Below are 21,434 nucleotides of genomic sequence, written 5' to 3'. Positions count from 1 at the left end.
ATTCCAATGTCGGAATTGGCAGGGCCTTAGTAGTTGCAGTGTACGCGGAGAGGCACACACTCCACACAACCGAAAAGCACCCAGCTTCTTGCAATGCCATTGCAGTCTCACACCTGACATATCCCTAACGACAATTAGCTTATCGAAATGCAAAGGTAAATTTTTATAAATAAACAAAAAAAAAAAACTGACCTTAAACAGCACTACAACGTGTTCTCCCTTGAGTCTACCCCCAAGGACACTAATAGCCTGCGGAGTAAGGCCACATGCCCCTTACAGCAATCCCTCCTCAACAATAGCCTTGGCCGCTGTAATCCTTGACGGAGCTCTCCTTCAGCTTCAATTGATCCATTCGCTTCTTTTCAACCCCTACGCCGTTGTTACGCGCTGCCTGCAAAAGGCCACAAAAACAATCCTCAAAGAACCACTCCCAATTTAAAGATAAGAAATTCCAATCACGAGGAAACTAGGGCACACACCAATTTAAACAAAACAAGATTGTGATTTCCGGGAAGCACAGCAAATGGAAACTTTAACCTACTGAGACGAATGGAGCCTCGTAGCGAGCCAAACGAGAGATCCCAACGAGCAGAGGGCGGTAGCGCGCGGGCAACGGCACGGCAGGGACGAGATCTCGTCGAGTGGATGGGAGAGTGGTGTCTGCCGTGGCACGGACCGGGCGCGGAGTCACCACGAGCAGATGTCGATGCCTGCGGCGTCGAGGGGACGGGCGCGGGTAGTCGTAGGCCGCTGACCATGGTGATGGGTTCGCGTGCGTGGTTTATGTGTTGGAGGGAGCCGGCGTTACGCGGGCGAATTGGGGTTTTGGGCCAGCGTAGACTGTGTTTTCTGGAATGTTGCTCAAGAGACGACGAGCTATTCCGCAGCATTTTTCCCCCGTCCTCTGCTGATGCTGCTGTCGTCGGAGAAGGAAGAAAAATTGCAGTCGCTGGATCTGGGCTGACAGGATTTTAGGGATGGGTTTTAAGGGATGCTGACGGATTGCATTCAGGTGGGCCATGAAGATCAAACTTCGGCCATTTTGTTATAGTTTCTCATCAAATCAATGCCTGCTCAAGAAGAGAAAAAAGTACGTATTGCTTTAGCTCGATTCAAGTATTTTCACTTGGCGAGGTTGAAGTGTTTATTGGACGTACAATTAGTGCAGGGCTTTTTAAAATCCTACTAGGCTGGAATGCACGTTACAATGCTCGAGGTAATATTATTAAATTGTTTGATTTTTGTTTTATAGATTTAACTTATAACATAATTGCCAGCCAAAGTTTTATGATTATCATAATATATTAAAAGTTTCAGATGATTTCAATATAGAAATCTTGTTGTTCAATTTTACCCTTCCACATAATTGTGAAGTTATAACGTCTTAAAAATATTAATTGATCTACGAGCAATTTAATCGATTGAAATTCTAATCTTAATATTAATGCATGTGAGCATTAATTCTAAAAAACTATTATTATTATTAACTAAATGAAATCTAGATTCAGCAACGTAAAATGGTACCGTTTATCTGGTCATAGGAGGATTTTGGTTAATTATAAAAATCTTCGCCACTTTGTCTACTGTCCACTTTCTATAATCTGGCAACCGAGTATTCTAGATATTCAAAACTTTTTTCTAATTTTTATAGTTTAGAATGTGCAAATACAATCAAGAAAGAAGGTATAAATTATGTGATCAAGTTTCAAAATTGATATTTAGTCTTACTACATCTTCTCAACTCAACAATTAATTAAATTTTTCAAAACGGTTACTCTCTAATTTCAAAAACATAAAATATAAACATATTTTGACACATATGGATTTATTGTCCTAAAATAATTTAGATCTATCACTATTGAATAATACCCAAACTTTAGGTTAAAGAGTGTAAAAGAATCTAATAACACTCATATCCAACATATGTTCATTAAAAGGTGAGACATATTAAAATGAACAACTTTAATTTATTTTGTTAAATATTTATTACAATCATAAAAGATAAGAGAACCATAAGGATCACATAGCCATCCTAATTAAGATTAAATTTCTCTCTGTGATTGTAGCAAAAGATCGTTGAGAGATACTAATAGACTTGCTATAAATGCACTTTGATAATATTAATGTACATGGTGCTTAAATTATGCTTTGTTTAGCCCGACTAATTTTAGAAAACTTCCCTCAACTATGGGAAAAATATTAACCCCCCCCCCCTCCTCAACTCTGAATAAGTAAATCTTTGTTCGTCAAAATTGGGTGTTGTGTTAATGCTATCTCAACTTTACATTTTAACCTATTCTAAACTCTTTCTCAATTAACCTCCTCAAAATAATATCGTTCAGCGAATTTCATGATGTGATAAGTACTTAACTTAAAAGAGCAAAATATCTCTTAACCTAAAAAGAATCAGTAGTTTTTGCTTGATGAAGAAAAAATGAAGCATTTAGACGGTAAAGAATTGTAAATTGGTCATAATCCTTCTTTATCGTTGAGAGTTTCTTTTTAACTTAAAATGACGTTTTCTTCAAAGGACATTTGACAATCACGTATAAAGTCTTTTTACATTAAGGTTTTTGTTAAGAAATGTGTAAAATATCTTTCAGAGAGTTTTTATAAGGCACGCTAAGTCGAAAGATGTTTTCTAAAATCGCACCAAAGTTGAGAGGGGTTCGAACAACACATCTATAGTTAGGAGCCTCTGTCAAATTAAATTAGTTGTGTTGTTTTTTTATTTTTTTATTTTTTTTTTGAGACATTCCACTTAGTTAAGTGAGTTTCAAAAATTAACTATTCTTTTAATTTAGCCTTACTTACATTATTTGTTATTCAAATTTTTTAATTCAATATTAGTCCCTAATTATAAGCATTTTTAAAAAAGTTAATGAATAATATAGATTATGGGAGATTGAAATCAAGAAATGAGATCTAAATTACCTCTTAATATGCTCTTATTAGGGCATATTGAATATCGCTGATATATCGCTATATTCAACTAATATAAAAAGGATAAAAACTTTTACTTTGTTTATGAATATACTAAAGAATGAAAACAAGATGACAAGAGACAGAGAAGAGAGAAAATTTAATTTATTCATCAATCCATTTTCATTACATCGTACAATTTATTAGATACATGATGATACCAAAAGCGACATGAAATTAATAGTCACAGTACAAAGTAATGTCCACATACATTTTGCTTTTGATTTATCAACAAAATGTCTTTTAGATTTCAACACTCCCCCTGGGACATTACTTCGGAAATTGTCAATGGCCTCGTGTAAAGAACCTCGCTAGAAAAAACCACAGTGGATAAAAACTAGTCGAGGAAGAGTACACACATTAGTAGATTCTTGTGCATTAGTTGCCTTCATTAAAAACCTTTAACTAAGAAAAACCCTGCTGGACAAACTAGCCAAAAGAAAAAAGAGTACAACTATAGATCTTCGGTCCAAACTTTGTTGCATTAGTGCTTCATTAAACCTTTAGCTAGAAAACCCTGTGGGAAAACTTAGCAAAAGGAAAAAGTACAACTATAGTCCGTTCAAGGCACAATCTTCGGGATGCGTGAAAATCGCTGCCCCTTATGATGACAATCTCTGAGTCTATGTTTAGAAAAACCCAGTGGACAAAAACTAGCGAAAAGGCAAATTATGGATAATAGCCTTCAGGACCCAATCTTCAGATTTTCCGGTTAGAATTGCTCCCCCTGAGAGATAGTCTTTCAAGTCTATGAGATATGTGAACATATTTCTCATAAGTTAATTAGGCCAGAGATTTAGTGAAACAAATCTGCAAGATTGTCACTTGAGCGGAACGTTTTCGATGGTGATTTTGTCATTCTTTTGCGAGCTCATGTGGAATAAAGAATTTTGGGAATATGTTTTGTCATGGGTCTTTTTACATATCCACTGTTCATTTGTGCAACACAAGCTGCATTGTCCTCATATAAAGGATAATGGGGTAATAATCATCTTTCGCTAGACCCACGAGCACCGGCAATATGTCGTATCAACGATCTTAATTTCATACACATTCTCGTGAGGCCTTATATAAAGCATAATCTCTGAGTGGTTAGAGAATAGTCACCATTGTCTGCTTAAATGACCTCTAAGAACGACAGTACCACCATAAGAGAATAAAATAACCAGTTCTGGGATTTGGCGTTATGGGGCATCAATATGTTTTTTTTTCTAAAAGGGGGGCAGCCGTGCTAATAGCCCACAATGTCATATCTGGTTTCTTTTATAGAATAGTCCAAGATCTTTTGTACTTGAAAAGCCGAAGGAAAGGTTTAACGTCATTTCATTGCCGCCTTATAGGATAGCACTATACCTTGGCTAGCAAGTTGCCCGGCCAAATGTAAATCAGGCCTGATGCAATTGCGAGATAAAAGAAGTGCTCAATGGTGCTTCAGAATAGGAACTTCTAACCTTACATTTCTTCATTATCTTCTTTGGGTCTAAATGGGTCTTTATCCACTTCGAGGAACGGAAGACCATTGTTGCTAAGTGGATGAGATTATCCATATCAAAATCTCTCCAAAACTTTTTCATGATAGGTTGACTGGTGTAGAAAATTCCTTCTGGAAATGCTCGATCTGAAGCGAGAAAAACTGAGTTATTCCAAGTCTTTCATTTAAACTCGTCTTTAGCCATGAGCGAGCTTCTGTAAGCTCCTTGTGCATTCATAACATTTTATATCATCAATATTAGACTGATATTAATACATAAGTCATTTTCGGAATCTTTACTAACACAAAATGGCAGACAGCATTATTTGCATATTCCTCTCAGGAGGAACTCACTCAGTCAGTTATACCACATTTACCCGACTGTTTCAGTCGTATAGCCGACTTTATAATTTAATATTATACATGTTACGATCTCGTTTTCTCTTAATTCGGAATTTAAGTCCATCAGGACGTTCATATAAAATATTTAGCGGTAATGATTCATATAAAAATGTGGTCATGACGTACATATACTGCATATATATATTCATAGTTTGCCATATGTATTAACAAAATGTGCGGAACGTAATAACAATCGCTAATAGGGAATATTTACATCTAAATCGATGCCGGCGTCTCTGCGTGAACCACATTGAAGCTATGAATCTCGCTTTATATCTCACACTTACAATTATCGTTATTTTTCTTACGAAGACCTATTGATATCATGTAGCGGATGTATGAACTACAGGTTCAAAATTACTTTAGCGAGTCAGCTCAGCCGTTAATTGCTACTTTCCACTCCACCTAGTCGAGTGCTTAAAGCCTCTACTACCCGACTTAGGTTCTGATCCAGTTATTGTTTCGGAGATAGTAAGAGCAACTATTAGAGGCAACTATCGTTGTCGACAACTTTTATATTTATTTATATATTTCTCCTTTTTCACAAATTCGTGCCTCTCAATTCTTATTGTATGTCAACCAAATCCTCTCATTTCCGTAATAATTGATTCGGCAGTTCCGCATCTCCAGATATTATTTGATTATCAACGGCACGTGAATTTACTGGAGATTCCATCTCAGAATGAACCTTACTTACCGGAGTATTGAGAGTGACTGTCTTTCTTATATATGTTAGTTTGCCAGAACTTTATTTTTTACACTAACATGTTTATTGTTTGGAGCAATATGCCTCTTGGAATACCAAATCATCAATGTATATTCACATGAATATGGGCTGCACTTTTTCTTGCAGATGATCATTTCGAACTTCTGGTCAGTTTGACTAGTATGTGGATATTAATATTAAAAGATCTTTTTCACCAATGGATTTCTTGACATTCTTTTGTTTTGGGCACTAATGAATCCCCCTAAGGCGAAAGTTGCCATACTTCATAGAAATGCAGTCAGCCGTACTAAATTATAAATTTGCATGCCCCTAACAAGGGTCATTAGGTACTTAAATTATTGACGGGTTTCATAATAATTATGTACCTTCACGAGCTCCCATAGAGGTACGCTATGGTGGTGAATCTAGAGAATATGGACTGAAATAAATATACGCAGATTGGAAATGTTTTAATTCTTCACCATCATATTAGTAAAGGGAGAACAATTATGATAATCGCAGTTGGTCGGATTTGTTTGAATGCCCCATTTATTAAAGGAAATCCGACAAAATCAAATTATGCCCAGATGACCAATCGCTCATGCCGAATTTTAACAAGAATTTGGCGTCCCGTAATCTCAAACTCATCGCCAACATGTTGTATTTTAGGTCAGACAAATTCTAAGATATACACATATGAATTAAAACCACATTAGGATTCACAAGAGTTTAAAGCAAAAATCAAGATAAATTAAAATATGTCTGACAAATGCATATAACAAATATAAGAAACCAAATAGTTGTCCTTGACACCTCAATATAGATCTACATACTCCCCGTCGTCGAGCTTATGACTATTAATATGATTATCGGACATGCTGCTTCAGGCCTACGACTGAACTCAATTAAATTGCCATTATGTTTCTCACACAAGGTGGTTGTGAGAAAACCATTATCAAGAGTTTAATTGTTCAGTCGTAGTGCCTGAAGCACATGTCATAATTCAATTAATATCATAAGCTCGACGAGGGGGAGGTATGGAGTCTTATTAGAGGTTGGTACAGGAAAACTATTTCGGTTTTCTTATTGATTTATATGCTATTTGTAGACAATTTTAATATCTTGATTGTTGCTTTAAACTTGTGAACCTATACTGTGGTTTTTTTCATATGTTAATTTTAGAATTTGTCTGACCAAAATATCAACATTTGCGATGTTTGAAGATTTAGGGGATCCAAATGTCTTTAAATTCTGGCATGAGCGATTGGGTCATCTTTGGCAAAATATGATTTGTCCGCAATTTCCTTTAATTAAATGGCGAGCATTCAAACAAATGCCGACCAAGCTGCATATAAATTTTCTCCCTTTATTTAATATGTGGCGTGAAGAACAGAAAACATTTCCCATCTGCGATTATTTATTTGCATGTCCATATTTCTAATATCACCACCATACGTAGCTCTATGGGACCTCGGTGAAGTACATACATAATATTATATAAACTCCGTCGAATAATTATGTACCTATGGACGCTTGTTAGGCGAGATCAATTGTAATAATTATAGTTCGCTACTGCATTTTTATTGCTAAGATCAATGTCTCGACATTATAGGGGGATATTACGTGCCCAAAGATACAAAATATGTCTAAGAAATTCCATTGCGTGAAAAGATCTTGTAATAATATATCACATAACTAAGTCAACTAACCAGAAGTTCAAAATGATAATCTGGCTAAGAAAAGAAGTGACTAAGTCCCCCATATTCATGGTTGAATATATCATTGATGATTTGGTATGCCAGAAGCATATTGTGCCAGTAAGCATATAAAACATGTTAGCTGTAAAAGATAAAAGTCGTGGCAAACCTAAACTATAATAGAAACAGTCACTCTTCCATAACCTCCGGAATGAGGTCATTCTGAGAGAATCTCCAGTAAATTGCACGTGCACTGATAATCAATAATATTTGGAATCGAACGGCCAAATCCAATATTAGGGAAATGACGAGGATTTGGTTGACATAAAATATAGAATTTGAAGTGGTCACGTAATTTCGTGAAAAAGGTAGAAATAAGAATATAATATATAAAAGTTGTCGCAACATAGTGGCACTCTAAATAGTTGGCGTCTTTACTATTCCAGAAAATAAGTCTGGTATCAGAACCATAAGTCCCGGCAAGTAGTAGTAGTGCTTGAGCATCGGACTAGGTGAGATGGAAAGTAGCAATAAAGGTGAGCTGTGAACTCGCTAAAGTATTTTTGAAGCTGTAAGTTCAATACGTATCCCTACAGTGATATAAATAGGTCTCGTAATAGAAAAATAGAATGATAATTGTAAGGTGAGTGAGATATAAACGCGAGATCATACTCAATTGGGTTCACGCAGGAGACCACGGCATCGATTTAGAAGCTAAAATGATTTCTCCTATTTAGCGATTTATTACGTTCCGCAGTTAATACATATGAGGCAGGAAAACTAGACATTTATATATGCACGTATATTACGTCAGCCCATTATAAATATGAATCATTAGCGCTATATATTATCATGAAAGCTCCCTGCTGGATTAAAATCGCTGAATAAGAGAAAACACGAGAACGTAACTATGTATAGATATTAAAATTATAAAGGTCGCTATATTCGACTTGAAACAGGTCGCGTAGAATGTGTATAACTGACTGGAGTGGAATTCCTCCTGAAGAGGAGATATGCAAATATGATGTCTTCCATTGTGTGTTTATAAAGAATTTCGGAAAATGGACTTATGTATTATATCAGTCCTTATATTGATGATATAAATGTTATTGGAATGCACAAGAGCTTTACAGAAGCTAAGTCTGCCTAAGACGGAGTTTGAAATGAAAGACTCGGAAAACCAAGTTTGTCTTCGCTTGCAGATCGAGCAATTTTCGCCAGAAGGAATTTATTCTGTACACAGTTCATACACTACATTGAAAAAGATTTTTTGGAGAGATTTTGTAGGATAATCTACTGATCCACTTACGCACACCAATGGTCGTCCGGATTTCTCGAAGTGGAAAGACCCATGTTAGACCCAAAGAAGATAATGAAGAAATGTAAGGGTTAAGAAGTCCGCTATCTGAGCACTCATTGGAGCACTTCTGTATTCGCAAAATTGCATCAGTCCTGATATGAATTTGCGGTAGAACTGTGCTAGGCAAGTATTAGTGCTTATCCTGATAAGGAGGCATGAAATGCGTTAAACATTTCCTTCGCTATCTTCGAAGGTACAAGAAGAGCGTGCATCTATTATATAAGAAGAAACCAAGATATGACCATTGGTGCGGCTATTGAACGCGCTAATACTATCCCCATCAACGCCGAAATATGCCCAGACTGGTTATGTTTTTCCTCTATGGTGTACTGTCTGTTATCTTAGAGTCTATGAACAGCCATGTGATCAGTTCTTCTAAACCACATCAGAGTTATTGCTTTATTATAAGCCTCACGGAGAATGTGTATGATTAGATCGAGATACGACCAAATTGTGGCTCGTGTGCTAGCGAAAGAATGATATTACCCCCGATTATCGCTTGTAGGACAATGCAGCTTGTGTTGCACAACAATGAACAGTGGATATGTAAAAGCAAGCGCATGACACTATTAAGCCCAAAAATTCTGTTATTCAACTGATGGCCCAAAGAATGACAAAATCACCATCGAAAAAAGTTCGCTCAAGGACATTATTTGCAGATTTGTGTCACTAAATCTCTGCCTACATTAACTTATTGAGAAGATTATGTTCAGTCAATACTGCATAGACTTGAAGACTAATCTTTCTTCAGGGGAGCAATATCAAAGAACAATCCTGAATTTGGCGTCCGAAGTCTATATCAATAATTTGCCTTTTCGCGCTTATAGTTTTGCCTCCACATGGGTTTTCGTTAACATAGAGCTCAGAAGGATATTGATCACACCAGGCGGGACGAATTTTCAACGCAATTCCCGAAAGATTGTGCTTTGAACGGACTATTAGTTGTAACTCTTGTTTTCCTTTGCTAAGTTTGTATCCCACAGGGTTTCTTAGTAAAGGTTTTTAATGAAGCAACTCATGCAACACAGATTTGATCCCAAATCTATAGTTTGTATCTGCTTTTTTCTTTGCTATCAGTTTTGTCCCACAGGGCCCGTTTCTTAGTTAAAGGTTTTTAATGAGGCAACTAATGCAAGAATCTGACTTAATGTCGTTATCTTTTCCTCGACTAGTTTTTATCCACTGGTGTTTTTCTAGGCGAGGTATTTTTAACGAGGCATTGAACATTTCGAGTAATGTCCAAGGGGATGTGTGAAATCTAAAAGACATTTTGGTTGAATATCTAAAAGACAAATGTGGACATTACTTTATTGTGGAGCTATTAATTTTCATGTCCTTGTTTGTATTCTATCATGTATTATAAATTGTTACGATGTGTATGAAAATGGAATTGATGTAATAAAAGATTATAATTTCTCTTCTTCTCTTGTCTCTTGCTCTGTTTTCATTTCTTTAGTATTTATAACAAACGTAACGTTTATCTATCTTTTATATTAGTTGATATAGCGCATATATCGCCATTTGGACCTATAAGAAGCAATATTAAAGGTAATTTGAATCTTCCTTCTGATTTTAAATTTCCATAATTCTATATATTCATGTTAAATTTTTTAAAAATGCTTATAATTTGAGGGGACAATATTGAATTATAAAACATCTGAATAACAATATGTAAGTAAGCTAAATTTAGAAAGATAGTTAATTTTTTGAAACTCAGTTAACTATGTGGAATGTCTCAAAAAAAAATAAAAAATAAAAAAAAACTAAAACAAAATAATTTAATTTGACAGAGCTCTTAACTATAGATGTTGTCGACAAAGCCCTCTCAACTTTGGCGATTTTAGAAAACATCTTTGACTTAGAACGTGCTTATAAAAACTTCATTGATCTTTAACACATTTTAAAAAAAACCTTAATGTAAAAGAGTAACTATTGTGATTTTTGTCAAAATGTCTGTTGAAGAACGTCATTTTAGTTAAAAAGAAAATCAATCGATATGAAAAGATTTGACCAGATTTACAATTCTTTTTACCTCTAAATTTCATTTTTTTTCTTCATCAAGCAAAAAACTAAGCTAGTCTTTTATGGTTAAGAGATATTTGCTCTTCTAAGTTAAGTACTTATCACATAATGAATTCGAGCTGAACGATATTAGTTTTGAGAAGGTAATGAGAAAAGTTTATAGAGTTAAAATGGTTAAAGTTGCAGATAGATGTACTACAACACCCATTTTGACTGAGAACAAAGATACTTATTTCAAAGTAGTGAGGGGGGGGGGGGGGGGGGGGGTTAACATTTTCCATAGTTGAGGGAAGTTTTCTAAAATTAGCCTTAAACAAGCATAATTTAAGACACATGTGACATTAATATCTATAAAAGTGGATTTTTATAGCAAGTCTATTAGTATCTTCAACATCTTTTGCGACAAAATTCCACAGAAGAAATTTAATCTTTAATTTAGGATGGCTATGTGATCCTTATGGTTCTCTTATCTTTTATGATTGTAATAAATTATTTAACAAAATAATTAAGTTGTTCATTTTATATGTCCAACCTTTATGAAGACATATGGTTCTGGATATGAGTGTTATTAGATTCTTTTAACTCTTTAACCTAAAATTTTGGGGTATTATTCAATATTGGTAAGATCTAAATATTTTAGGACAACAATCCATATGTGTACAAATATGTTTTATAGTTTTATGTTTTTGAAATTAGAGAGTACCGTTTTGCAAATTAATTAATAGTTGAGAAGATGTAGTAAGATATATAATATCAATTTGAATTGATCACATAATTTATACTTTCTTTCTTGATTGTATTTGCACATTCTAACTATAAAAATTCTAGAAAAAAGTTTTTGAATATCTACAATACTCGGTTGCCAGATTATAGAAAGGGAAGTAGACATAGGTGCGAATGATTTTTATAATTAAACAAAATCCTCTATGACCAGATAAAACTACCATTTTACGTTGATGAATCTAAGATTTCATTTATTATAATAATAATAGTTTTTAGATATTAATGCTCACATCATTAATATTTTAAAATATAGAATTTCAAATCATTAAATTGCTCTTAGATCATTAATATTTAAGACTTTAAACCTCACTAATTATTGTGGAAGGTAAAATGTTGAAATCCAAAAGATTTTATATATTGAAATATCTGAAACTTTAATATATTATGATAATCATAAACTTGCTGCATTATGTTATAGTAAATCTATAAACTAAAATCAATCAATTATAATATTTGACTCGAGCATTGTACGTGCATTCCACCTAGTAGGATTTTAAAAAGCCTGCACAATTGTACGTCCAATAAACACTTCAACCTCCCAAGTGAAATACATTGAATCGAGCTAAACAATACGTACTTTTTCTTCTTCTTGAGCAGCATGATGTTTTGATGAGAAAATATAACAAAATGGGCCGAAGTGGATCTTATGGGCCACCTGAATGCAATCCGTCAGCACCCTTAAAACCCATCCCTTAAAATCCTGTCAGCAAGATCCAGCGACTGTCAACTTCTCTCCGACGACAGCAGCATCAGCAGAGGACGGGGGGAAAAATGTCTGCGGATAGCTCGTCGTCTCTTGAGACACATTCAGAAAACACAGTCTTACGGCGGCCCAAAACCCCAATTCCCCGCGTGAACCTGGCTCACCTCACAATAAACACAAGCACGGCGAACCCATCCCATGGTCACGCCTACGACACCCCGCCGCCGTCCACCTCGACGCCGCCGGCATCGACATCTGCCTCGTTGGTGACTCCGCCGCCATGGTCGTCCACGCCACGACACCACTCTCCCCATCTCGCCTCGACGAGAATGCTCGTTCACTGCCGTGCCGTTGCCGCGCGCTACCCCCCTCTGCTCGTTGGGGATCTCTCGTTGGCTCCTACGAGCTCCTCGTCTCAGGTTAGGCTTAAAGTCCATCTTGCTGTGCTTTCCGGGGAAAAGTTCAATCTTGTTTGTTTTAAATTGGGTGTTGCCTAGTTTCCTCGTGATTGGGAAATTTCTTATCTATATTTAATTGGGGAGTGAGTTTTTGAGGATTGTTTTTGATGGCTTTTGGGCAGGCAGGCGGTACACACGGCGGTTAGGTTTTGAAAGAAGGCGGAATGGATGCAATTAAGCTGGAAGGAGGAGCTCCGTCAAGGATTACAGCGGCCAAGGCTATTGTTGAGCGCAGGGATTGCTGTAATGGGGCATGTTGCCTTACTCGCAGGCTATTAGTGTCCTTGGGGGTTTAGACCTCAAGGGAGAACAGTTGCTAGTGCTGTTAAGGTCAGTTTTTTTTTGTTATTTATAAAAATTTACCTTGGCATTTTCGATGAGCAAATTGTCGTTAGGGATAATGTTCGAGTGTGGAGACTGCAATGGCATGCAAAGAAGCTGGGTGCTTTTCGGTTGTGTTGGAGTGTGTGCCTGCTCCGGTAGCAGTGCAACTCACTAAGGCCTTCAAATTCCGACCATTGGAATTGGTGCTGGCCTTTTGCAAGTGGGCAGGTTAGTTGTTATTTGTGCTGGTTGATTTCATTTTCAAGTAAATCTCAATTGGTTTATTATAAGATGTTTTGTATTCTTACTTGAAAGTTTTTCAGTGAATCTTACTTGAACATTTTGGTGCATGAGATTGATGAATTTGACAAATTAATGAAAGTTGGATCAAGATTTAAATATCGGCTATCAGATACATGAGATTTTATCAAATTGATGCATGAGATTTTGATGCATGAAGATTTTATTTAACAGAGTGGGAATCGGGTACGGGTCTGAAGAATAAGAGTTTAGGGACCAAATTAACCAGTAGTTAGGATTTTTTGTCAAAATCGGGCCGATTTTGAAGCTATAAAAATACAGCACAATTAATCGGATTTTCACGATATATTGAAGAGGAAATGTGTGAAAATTGATAACTATATAATTTCTAGAAATCATATCGCGCAGTGGTCCAAAACCCTATATATCAGCTGATATAGTCAATAAGTAGGGCTGATTTTTAAAACACTAAGTAGAAAATTTTTGAACACTATGGTGTAATTAGAATGGCGAGGAAAATATGATGGTTCTTAAAGAGTTACGAGTAATTGAAACTACATGAACGAAATTCCTACATAAAGTTTGAAACTTTGATCATGTCCCGGGCTTCTCAAATGTTTAATCTGGCTATCACAACTATAGACCATTGTGCCTTAGTTACCTTTCCTAATTTCTTGTATATTTTGATTTTACTCTGTAATTTTATGTGCTGAATATTAAATTGAGTCAGACAATCATTTGCTTCAACTGAGCTTTGTTCTCGTTACTTGTATGCCTTCTAGCTGTCTTCTGTGAATAGTTCTAGGTGTTCATGTCATCTTATAATTTTTTTTCCTGGAAAATTTGCAAAATAGACCGTTTTTATAAAAAGAATTAGCGAAGAATAGACCACTTTTAAAGTAATTACAAAATAGACCTCTTTTTGGCCAATAGACAAAAAGAGAGTCGATTTTGGAAAAAATGGCTTCAGAAAACATACGGACTACTAGTCCCGTATGTTAAGCAACTAATCTAATGATTATACACTAATCATTAGATTAGTTAGCTTTAAACATACGGACTAGTAGTCCCGTATGTTTTCTGAAGTCATTTTTCAAATCGACCTCTTTTTTCAAAAAGAGGTCTATTTTGCTAATTTACTCTCAAAAGTGGTCTATTTCGCTAATTACTTTATAAAAACGGTCTATTTTGCAATTTTCCCTTTTTTCCTCTATCCTCTGACACCATTGTTTAGGGTATGTATCGTATTCTGCATCACAATTTACATTGGATATATGAAGGACAACCATTTGAAGATTGTAAATTATACTGTGTTCTGAATACTAGTACTGGGAGGCGCACTCCAAATTCATGTGTTAGAAAAGCCATGCTTATGGATTTAGGATCGTCTAGAGGGAAAGTGAACTGTAGCTTTTTTAATATAGCTTTCTATTTGGAATCCCTTTAAGTGTAGCAATACAAGTGGCACGTGACATTAGTTTGCGCTACACGGGTTGCTATTTATATCAAGAATAGACTTGCTAACTTCGTGTTGGAATCATTGAGTTCACTATCCACATTGTGAATCTTGAGACTTGCCAAGGACCAGAATTTTGTGTTCCACTTTCTTAAATGCTCTCTGAGTTATTAACTGAAACTTGTTTATTTATCTAACTGAAACATGTTTTCTTATCAGAACCTCTAGTTTAAATTTTTGTAATAAGGAGTTTTGTTTTATTTGTCACTCTCTGTTTAATACCTCTACTTACCTTTATGCAGTATTTTCCTCAATATATATATATATATATATATTATATATATATATATATATAATATATATACAATACCTCTACTTACCTTTATGCATTATTTTTCCTCATATATATATATATATATATATATATATATATATATAATATATATATTTAATATATATATACTATATAATATATATACTATATATATATATATATTATAATATATATATATATAATATATATATATTATATATAATATAGATATATATAATAACCTCTACTTACCTTTATGCATTATTTTTCTTCATAATATATTATATATATATATATATAATATATATATATATATATATATATATATATATATATATATATATATTATATATATAGGAAATATGATTCTGAGTAGCTACCTTAGATGAATCCAAGGATGACCTCTCAATGTAATGGATGGAGCTATTTCAATAAGACGAGTCCACTCCATTCATCATGATCTAAATGTCTTAAAACATCTACAAATAAAAATCATGATGTTTGAATATTTCTACCCAATTTTTACTTGTATCTTTAGCTGTGTTATCATAAAGCCGTTAATTGACTATCACTTGATGCATTAATAAATATAACGCAAATATGCCTAATTTTTTGGTTATATGAACATCCGAATCATATAGGTCAAAATGAATGGAGTGGATTGAGTAAATTGCATTGCGTATGATCTAATTTGAAGAGTGCATCAGCTTAGCATTCAATCCTAAGGTGGCGCTTAGAATCCTATTTCCACATCAATAGTATAGATATATATGATCTCCGAATCATATAGGTCAAAATGAATGGATGGAGTTGAGTAAATTGATTGCGCGTATGATACTAATTCTTTGACAGGGGTGCATCCTTAGATTCATTAGTGGCTCCTCTTAGAATCTAATTCCCAATATTATATATTAATATATAACGTATATTAATATATTATATATATATAAATATATATATATATAGTATAATATATGCATTCGATCATAATAGGTCAAGAATGAAGGACTGAGATTGAGTAAATTGATCGCAATATGATTCAATTTTGAAGGGCATCTAGATCAATCTTAAGGTGGCCTCCTTAGAATCCTATTTCCCAAATATATATATATATATATATATATAAGGGATACTAGGTATCGAGCTGGTTAGCTCATATTAAGCAAAATGAGCTAACTAGCTCATAGACACTGGCCAGCTAACTGATTGACTGCGGGCTCACGTGTCCGTAGAGCTGTAGCTCAATTTAGCAAAAATGTGCACCTTTAACTCTATACACAATTTCCTTTTACTATAACTATATAATATATATAATATATATATTATATTTATATATATATAGTATATCTATATATATCATAATATATATATATTATAAGAGAGCGAGAGAGAGGAGAGAGAGAGAGAGAGAGAAGAGAAATGGAGAAACATGGTACCAAGTTGCTTCAAGCACTTGTGTGATGTGGCCTAATCTTGTTTCCTACATCTTATATTAGGTTGGTGTCAAGGGTGGCTTAAGACTCCTATCTTCGAGGTGTGATGAGGTAAGATTAGGCCATATCATTACAAGCTTACTTTAAGGCAACTGGTACGCAAGGTTCTCCATTTCTATATATATATATATATATATATATATATATATATAATATATATATTGATGACATTCGTTATATGTTCTGTAACGCTATATTTCCTCAAGCAGATTTCATAAACATGCTCGCATATCCAGTTGTGACCGACTTATGTATTTTCAATTCAGGTGCTTGTTTACCATGACTTGTTGGGAATGCTGCAGCATCCTCATCATGCCAAGGTAACTGAACCTTTATTCTCTTTGTTACTCATCTGTTATCATCTCTGTACATGGTAGAATAGTTGACTTATAGATTGTCTGTTATTCATCAGGTCACACCCAAATTCTGTAAGCAATTTGGGCATGTAGGTGATGTCATCAACAAGGCTCTCTCCGAGTACAAACATGAAGTGGAAAGCAAATCATTTCCTGGACCAAATCACACTCCATACAGAATTAGTGCGACTGATGTTGATGGTTTTATGAAAGAGCTAGAGACGATGGGTTTGAGTGAGGCAGCTTCTGCGGTGCTTCTGCCGCTGAAGATTTTGCAAGAGACGGAGGCCATCAGTAGGCGTTCTTTTTTCCCCAGTGTGAATGTGCCTACGAGAAACTGTGCTTGGTTTGATGTTTCTTCACGAAATAATTATAAAAGAGCTTCTCTGATAAATAATTTGCTTGTGCATCATAATTGAGAATTTTCTGCTCAACATATAAGTTGAGAAACATTAACTTACTAATTGGCGTACTGTTATGTACTGATATGTACGTTGAAAAGTAACCTTCCCTTGCCTAGTAACTATGTTGTGTGGGTACATCTAACATGAAGCCTACTGATACTGATACTTCTTGGACACTCCTTGAATTTATGCAATACATATCTTTAGATGTGTACTCAAATTTTCAATGTATGTTTTAATTTATAACACTCGCCATAATTTCTTGGATATATATCTTACTCTTCACATCCACTTTTTGGAACTTTTGGACGAGGGTTGGGTTTGTTTCAGCATATATTCGGTTCAGAACTACGATTTCAAAGGGTCATTTGCGTATCTAGCATGCATTTCAGCCATGTCTAGTTACCCTATATTTTACTAATTTGGCGTGTCAGGCACCGGCACTCATATCCATGCAACTTAGGCTAGTTACCTTCCTTTAGAAAAGCAATGCAGGTTTCATCCATGATATCACCTCTAAGTATTATGTCAAAGTTGTATAATTATTTTTAGCATTTTATTTCCAGTACATCATTATGATGATAATTATTATTATCGTCATTTAAAGTCACATTTTTTCAGGTTCCGCCAAACATTTTTGCGATTCTTTTTTCTCCCAACTCACACATATATTGTCGATTGATTGTTGGCATTAATGTCTAGAGATGAGCTACGGTGTCTATGTTGGAGCAAGTAAGCAATAGATTCTTGAAATTGTTAGGAAGATGTATAAACAGGGCTGTGCAAACAGTCGGTCGGTTTGGTTTTTGATCAAACATTGACAAACTGAAGCGAATTGCCTGTTATTCAAAACAGAACCGAACTGATCCTAGTCGGGTTGGTGCAGTTCAGTTCGGTTTGTTCAATTTTGACTTGGGTATGATGCATTTAAATGTTATAAAAAAAATTATTCATGCTGAATTTACTATATTTTCTTTTGCTCTATTAATAGTATATAGGCACTGTCATGAAAGGATTTTGGAAAAGAGATCAATAATCAAGATGAAGAAATAAAGAGAATTCAGATTTGACAATTCAGATTCAAAGCATCAAGAGAATGATTCGACTACTTGAGATTTCTAGCCTACAAGAAGGAATAAGTCTCCAGAAACATTTTGACATCCGAAAGAAGAACACTGAAAGTATTGAGCACAAAGTGACACTATTTTAGAACAATTATTGAATCCTCATAAATAAATGTATGTATAAGGTCAATTACCAGTTGTAACATTAAGTTCTTCCTATGTGGTACAAGTTCTGTTTGCTGTTAATTAGCTTTGTTATTAATCAAGAACATGGACCTTTTTGCCATAAAATCCCTGAATTAAGTCTTTATTAACAAGCAACATCCAAAGATTTAGGGTTTTGCTAGATTTCAACTGAAAAGTTAGGAACTTTTTGCTTGTTGAATGCATAGAATCAAAATTAGGGTTTCGGTTAATACCTCCTCTGCGGGTGTCTCCAAAGTAGGAGATGGAGGTTCTGATTGATAGGTTGATAGTTGGAAGAGGGACGTTAGGGTTTCAGTGACATTTTTGCTCGGAGAGGTTCCATATGGCAACGATGATGAGGTGGATGGTGATGAACACTGAAGAGGCTCATCGGTGGTCGTGATGAAGAGGCTGCGAGTTGGCAGCGATGGTGACGATGTCGCCTCAGAAGTCGAGTCAGGTAGCGTGAGAGGAAAAGAGAAAGAGACAGAACATTGATTCTATATGAATCAGAATTAGGGCACATTCTATAGGAAAAGTGACAAAATCATTGCACTTATGTTGTTTAGGGCACATTTTAGGACTTTAGATCTGCATAGGTGGTGACATAAATTGTATTCTAATGGTTCATTTGATCATTTTATGTTTATTCATAACTGTATATAATTTGAGGCTACAATCAGCAAGAGAGTCTGGCAGTGAAATAATCTGATAAGTGACAAAGTCATTGCAGTTATGTTGTTTAGGGCACATTTTAGGACTTCAGATCTGCATAGGTGGTGACATAAATTGTATTCTAATGGTACATTTGATCATTTTATGTTTATTCATAACTGTATATGATTTATATTCTTTTAGTTGACACTTGTGAGATTATTTCTTGTTCTCATTTCTAGTTTACCTTGAGTTAATGTTTTTTGTTTGATGAACAGTATATTTTAGTAAATATGTCAACCTTGTCATACATGGGCTCTCTTACAAACAAATCGACTTTTGATGTTTGTGAGTTCCGAGTTTTCATAATGTGTTGTTTGAGATGATTAAGAACTGCAACCATGTGCAACATACGAATGTGTAAGCAACATAGCAAGGTGAGAGCATTGGATATCTCATTGGATATCATACTCAAATCTCTGTGTTTGATATAGATGACCCACTTATATAATAATATGTTGTAATTTAAATATGTATACAGTTCATTTAGCATGTATGATGTGCTTGGCAAGTGGAGACACTAGATTAGGCATTGCGAATGCTTTATGAGTAGCTCGCAGCATACAAGTTATCTTGATGGTTAAAACATGGAGTAGCATGCATGACTTATATGATCAGTAGCTTGAGCATTGAGCGATGAACCCTGTTGAATTATGTGCCTCATTTTGAGCAAGTGAGAATATGTTAAGACTCCAACCCATTTTTATATGGGTTACCAGAATCACCACTAGCTGAACCCGACTCATCCAGTCCTTGGAGTAATAACGGGTCCTATTCCCAAAAGAACCAATTTTATGACACAGGTGAGGAACGATCTCGTGAGTTGCTTGAATTTATCTAATGGATGAAATTTTCGGTATATTATGACTTGGGGGAAAGAAGTAGCTAATGAGCTTGTATTTCTCCCATAAAAGACCTAAAATACATAATCAAGTGACTCCTATTTGATGGTTTAAGAATTTCTATTTGCACAGTGATCATCGAGAAGAACGTTTTCTTTGAGTCTTCCATCAAGTCAAGTTCAAGGATATGTTCATCATTATCAAGTCTTCAACTAATTAGAAGAATGAAGCTAGATTCTGTCAAGGTATGATTAGACCAATCACTTCTGCTTCTTTTGTTGTGGTGGCATACTTGTTTAGCTGATAATTTTATCACGATTGAACTTAATATAATTCTTAAAGCTCAAACATCATGAGCTTCTCAAACTACTAAAAGTGTGTGATCATATCTTACATATTGTTGATCAAGCTTATAGTTATCTCATGTACAACCAAGCAGTAAGTTTTGTTGAAACTTGAAAATTTAAGAGGGAAACACTGAGGAGACACTGATGAATTAACAAAGTTCGATTCAGCTGCCTTGTTTATTAGGATGTCCTTGGATCTCATAGAAAATCCAAGAGCAACTGCTTCATATGGTTATTACCATGATCATATCCAGAGCATAAATGTAATTTGAACAATAATGTTACAAGTTATGGAATGATTTTGCTTGATTCTAAAAGCCTGAAGTTCCTTTCAGTTTTTTGCTTTACATGTTTTTATTCAGTCCACAGATATGTGCCTTCTTTCTCAAGGATTGATGAATGGTTATCTACAGGTTGTTCTTCATCTTCGAGGTTGGAAACAATAAACTTTTTTTCTTTCAGGGACCATTGTTTTCATTCTGGGTGGCACCTTCAAGTGGAAGATCTGTGCTGCACTGATTTGGGATTTATGTGTTACCTGCTGGTGAAGGAGTTGGAGAGCAATACCATGATATGCTATATTACACTCCATCCAACTACTCCAGGTATAGATTAGTTAACCAAATTTGAATAATTTCATAAAATTTGAGACATACTTGCTTTTAGCAGTTCATAAATTTGAGACTAATCTGTAAGTACTCCAGGTATAGATTAGTTATGCAAATTGGAATAATTTTATAAAATTTGAGACATCCTTGCTTTTAGCAGTTCATAAATTGTGTGTTATGAATAAGACTAATGCAGATAGGAAGTGATAAAACTTAACAATCCTTTTTTTGGGAATTGTCGCACTAGCAGATTTGATAGGGATATACACAGAAGAAGGGGAAATTTTCCTGTAGTGTCCTTTATAGGAAGTCATATATGGACACGTGTCGCTTAGTATAAATCTTAAAGTTGCGGTTGATAAGCATCTAACTTCTAGTTTTTGTTGGGGCAGATGTCTCTTCTGGATTTTCTAACTGAGATATGTGTCATTATCTTATTCCTCTTTGTATGACTTTCAATAGAGGACCCTCTGTAGTTTTCT

The 21,434-nt window shown here is 34.9% G+C and overlaps 1 protein-coding gene across 1 annotated transcript in view; it reads left to right on the top strand.

Annotated features, from left to right (window-relative positions):
* The window catches only part of LOC109835158 (3-methyl-2-oxobutanoate hydroxymethyltransferase 1, mitochondrial-like), a 24,761-nt gene extending 7,394 nt beyond the window's left edge, over positions 1–17,367 (top strand). The window contains exons 4-5 of the mRNA XM_020403147.1: positions 16,698–16,751; positions 16,844–17,367. Coding sequence (XP_020258736.1) covers positions 16,698–16,751; positions 16,844–17,206 — 417 coding nt within the window. The 3' untranslated portion in view covers positions 17,207–17,367. The remainder of the gene's footprint in view (positions 1–16,697; positions 16,752–16,843) is intronic.

Source organism: Asparagus officinalis, chromosome 1, assembly GCF_001876935.1.
Source record: "Asparagus officinalis chromosome 1, Aspof.V1, whole genome shotgun sequence".
Lineage (NCBI taxonomy): Eukaryota > Viridiplantae > Streptophyta > Magnoliopsida > Asparagales > Asparagaceae > Asparagus > Asparagus officinalis.
Note: the sequence above shows the minus strand (reverse complement) of the source record. Positions and strands in the feature narration are given on the sequence as shown.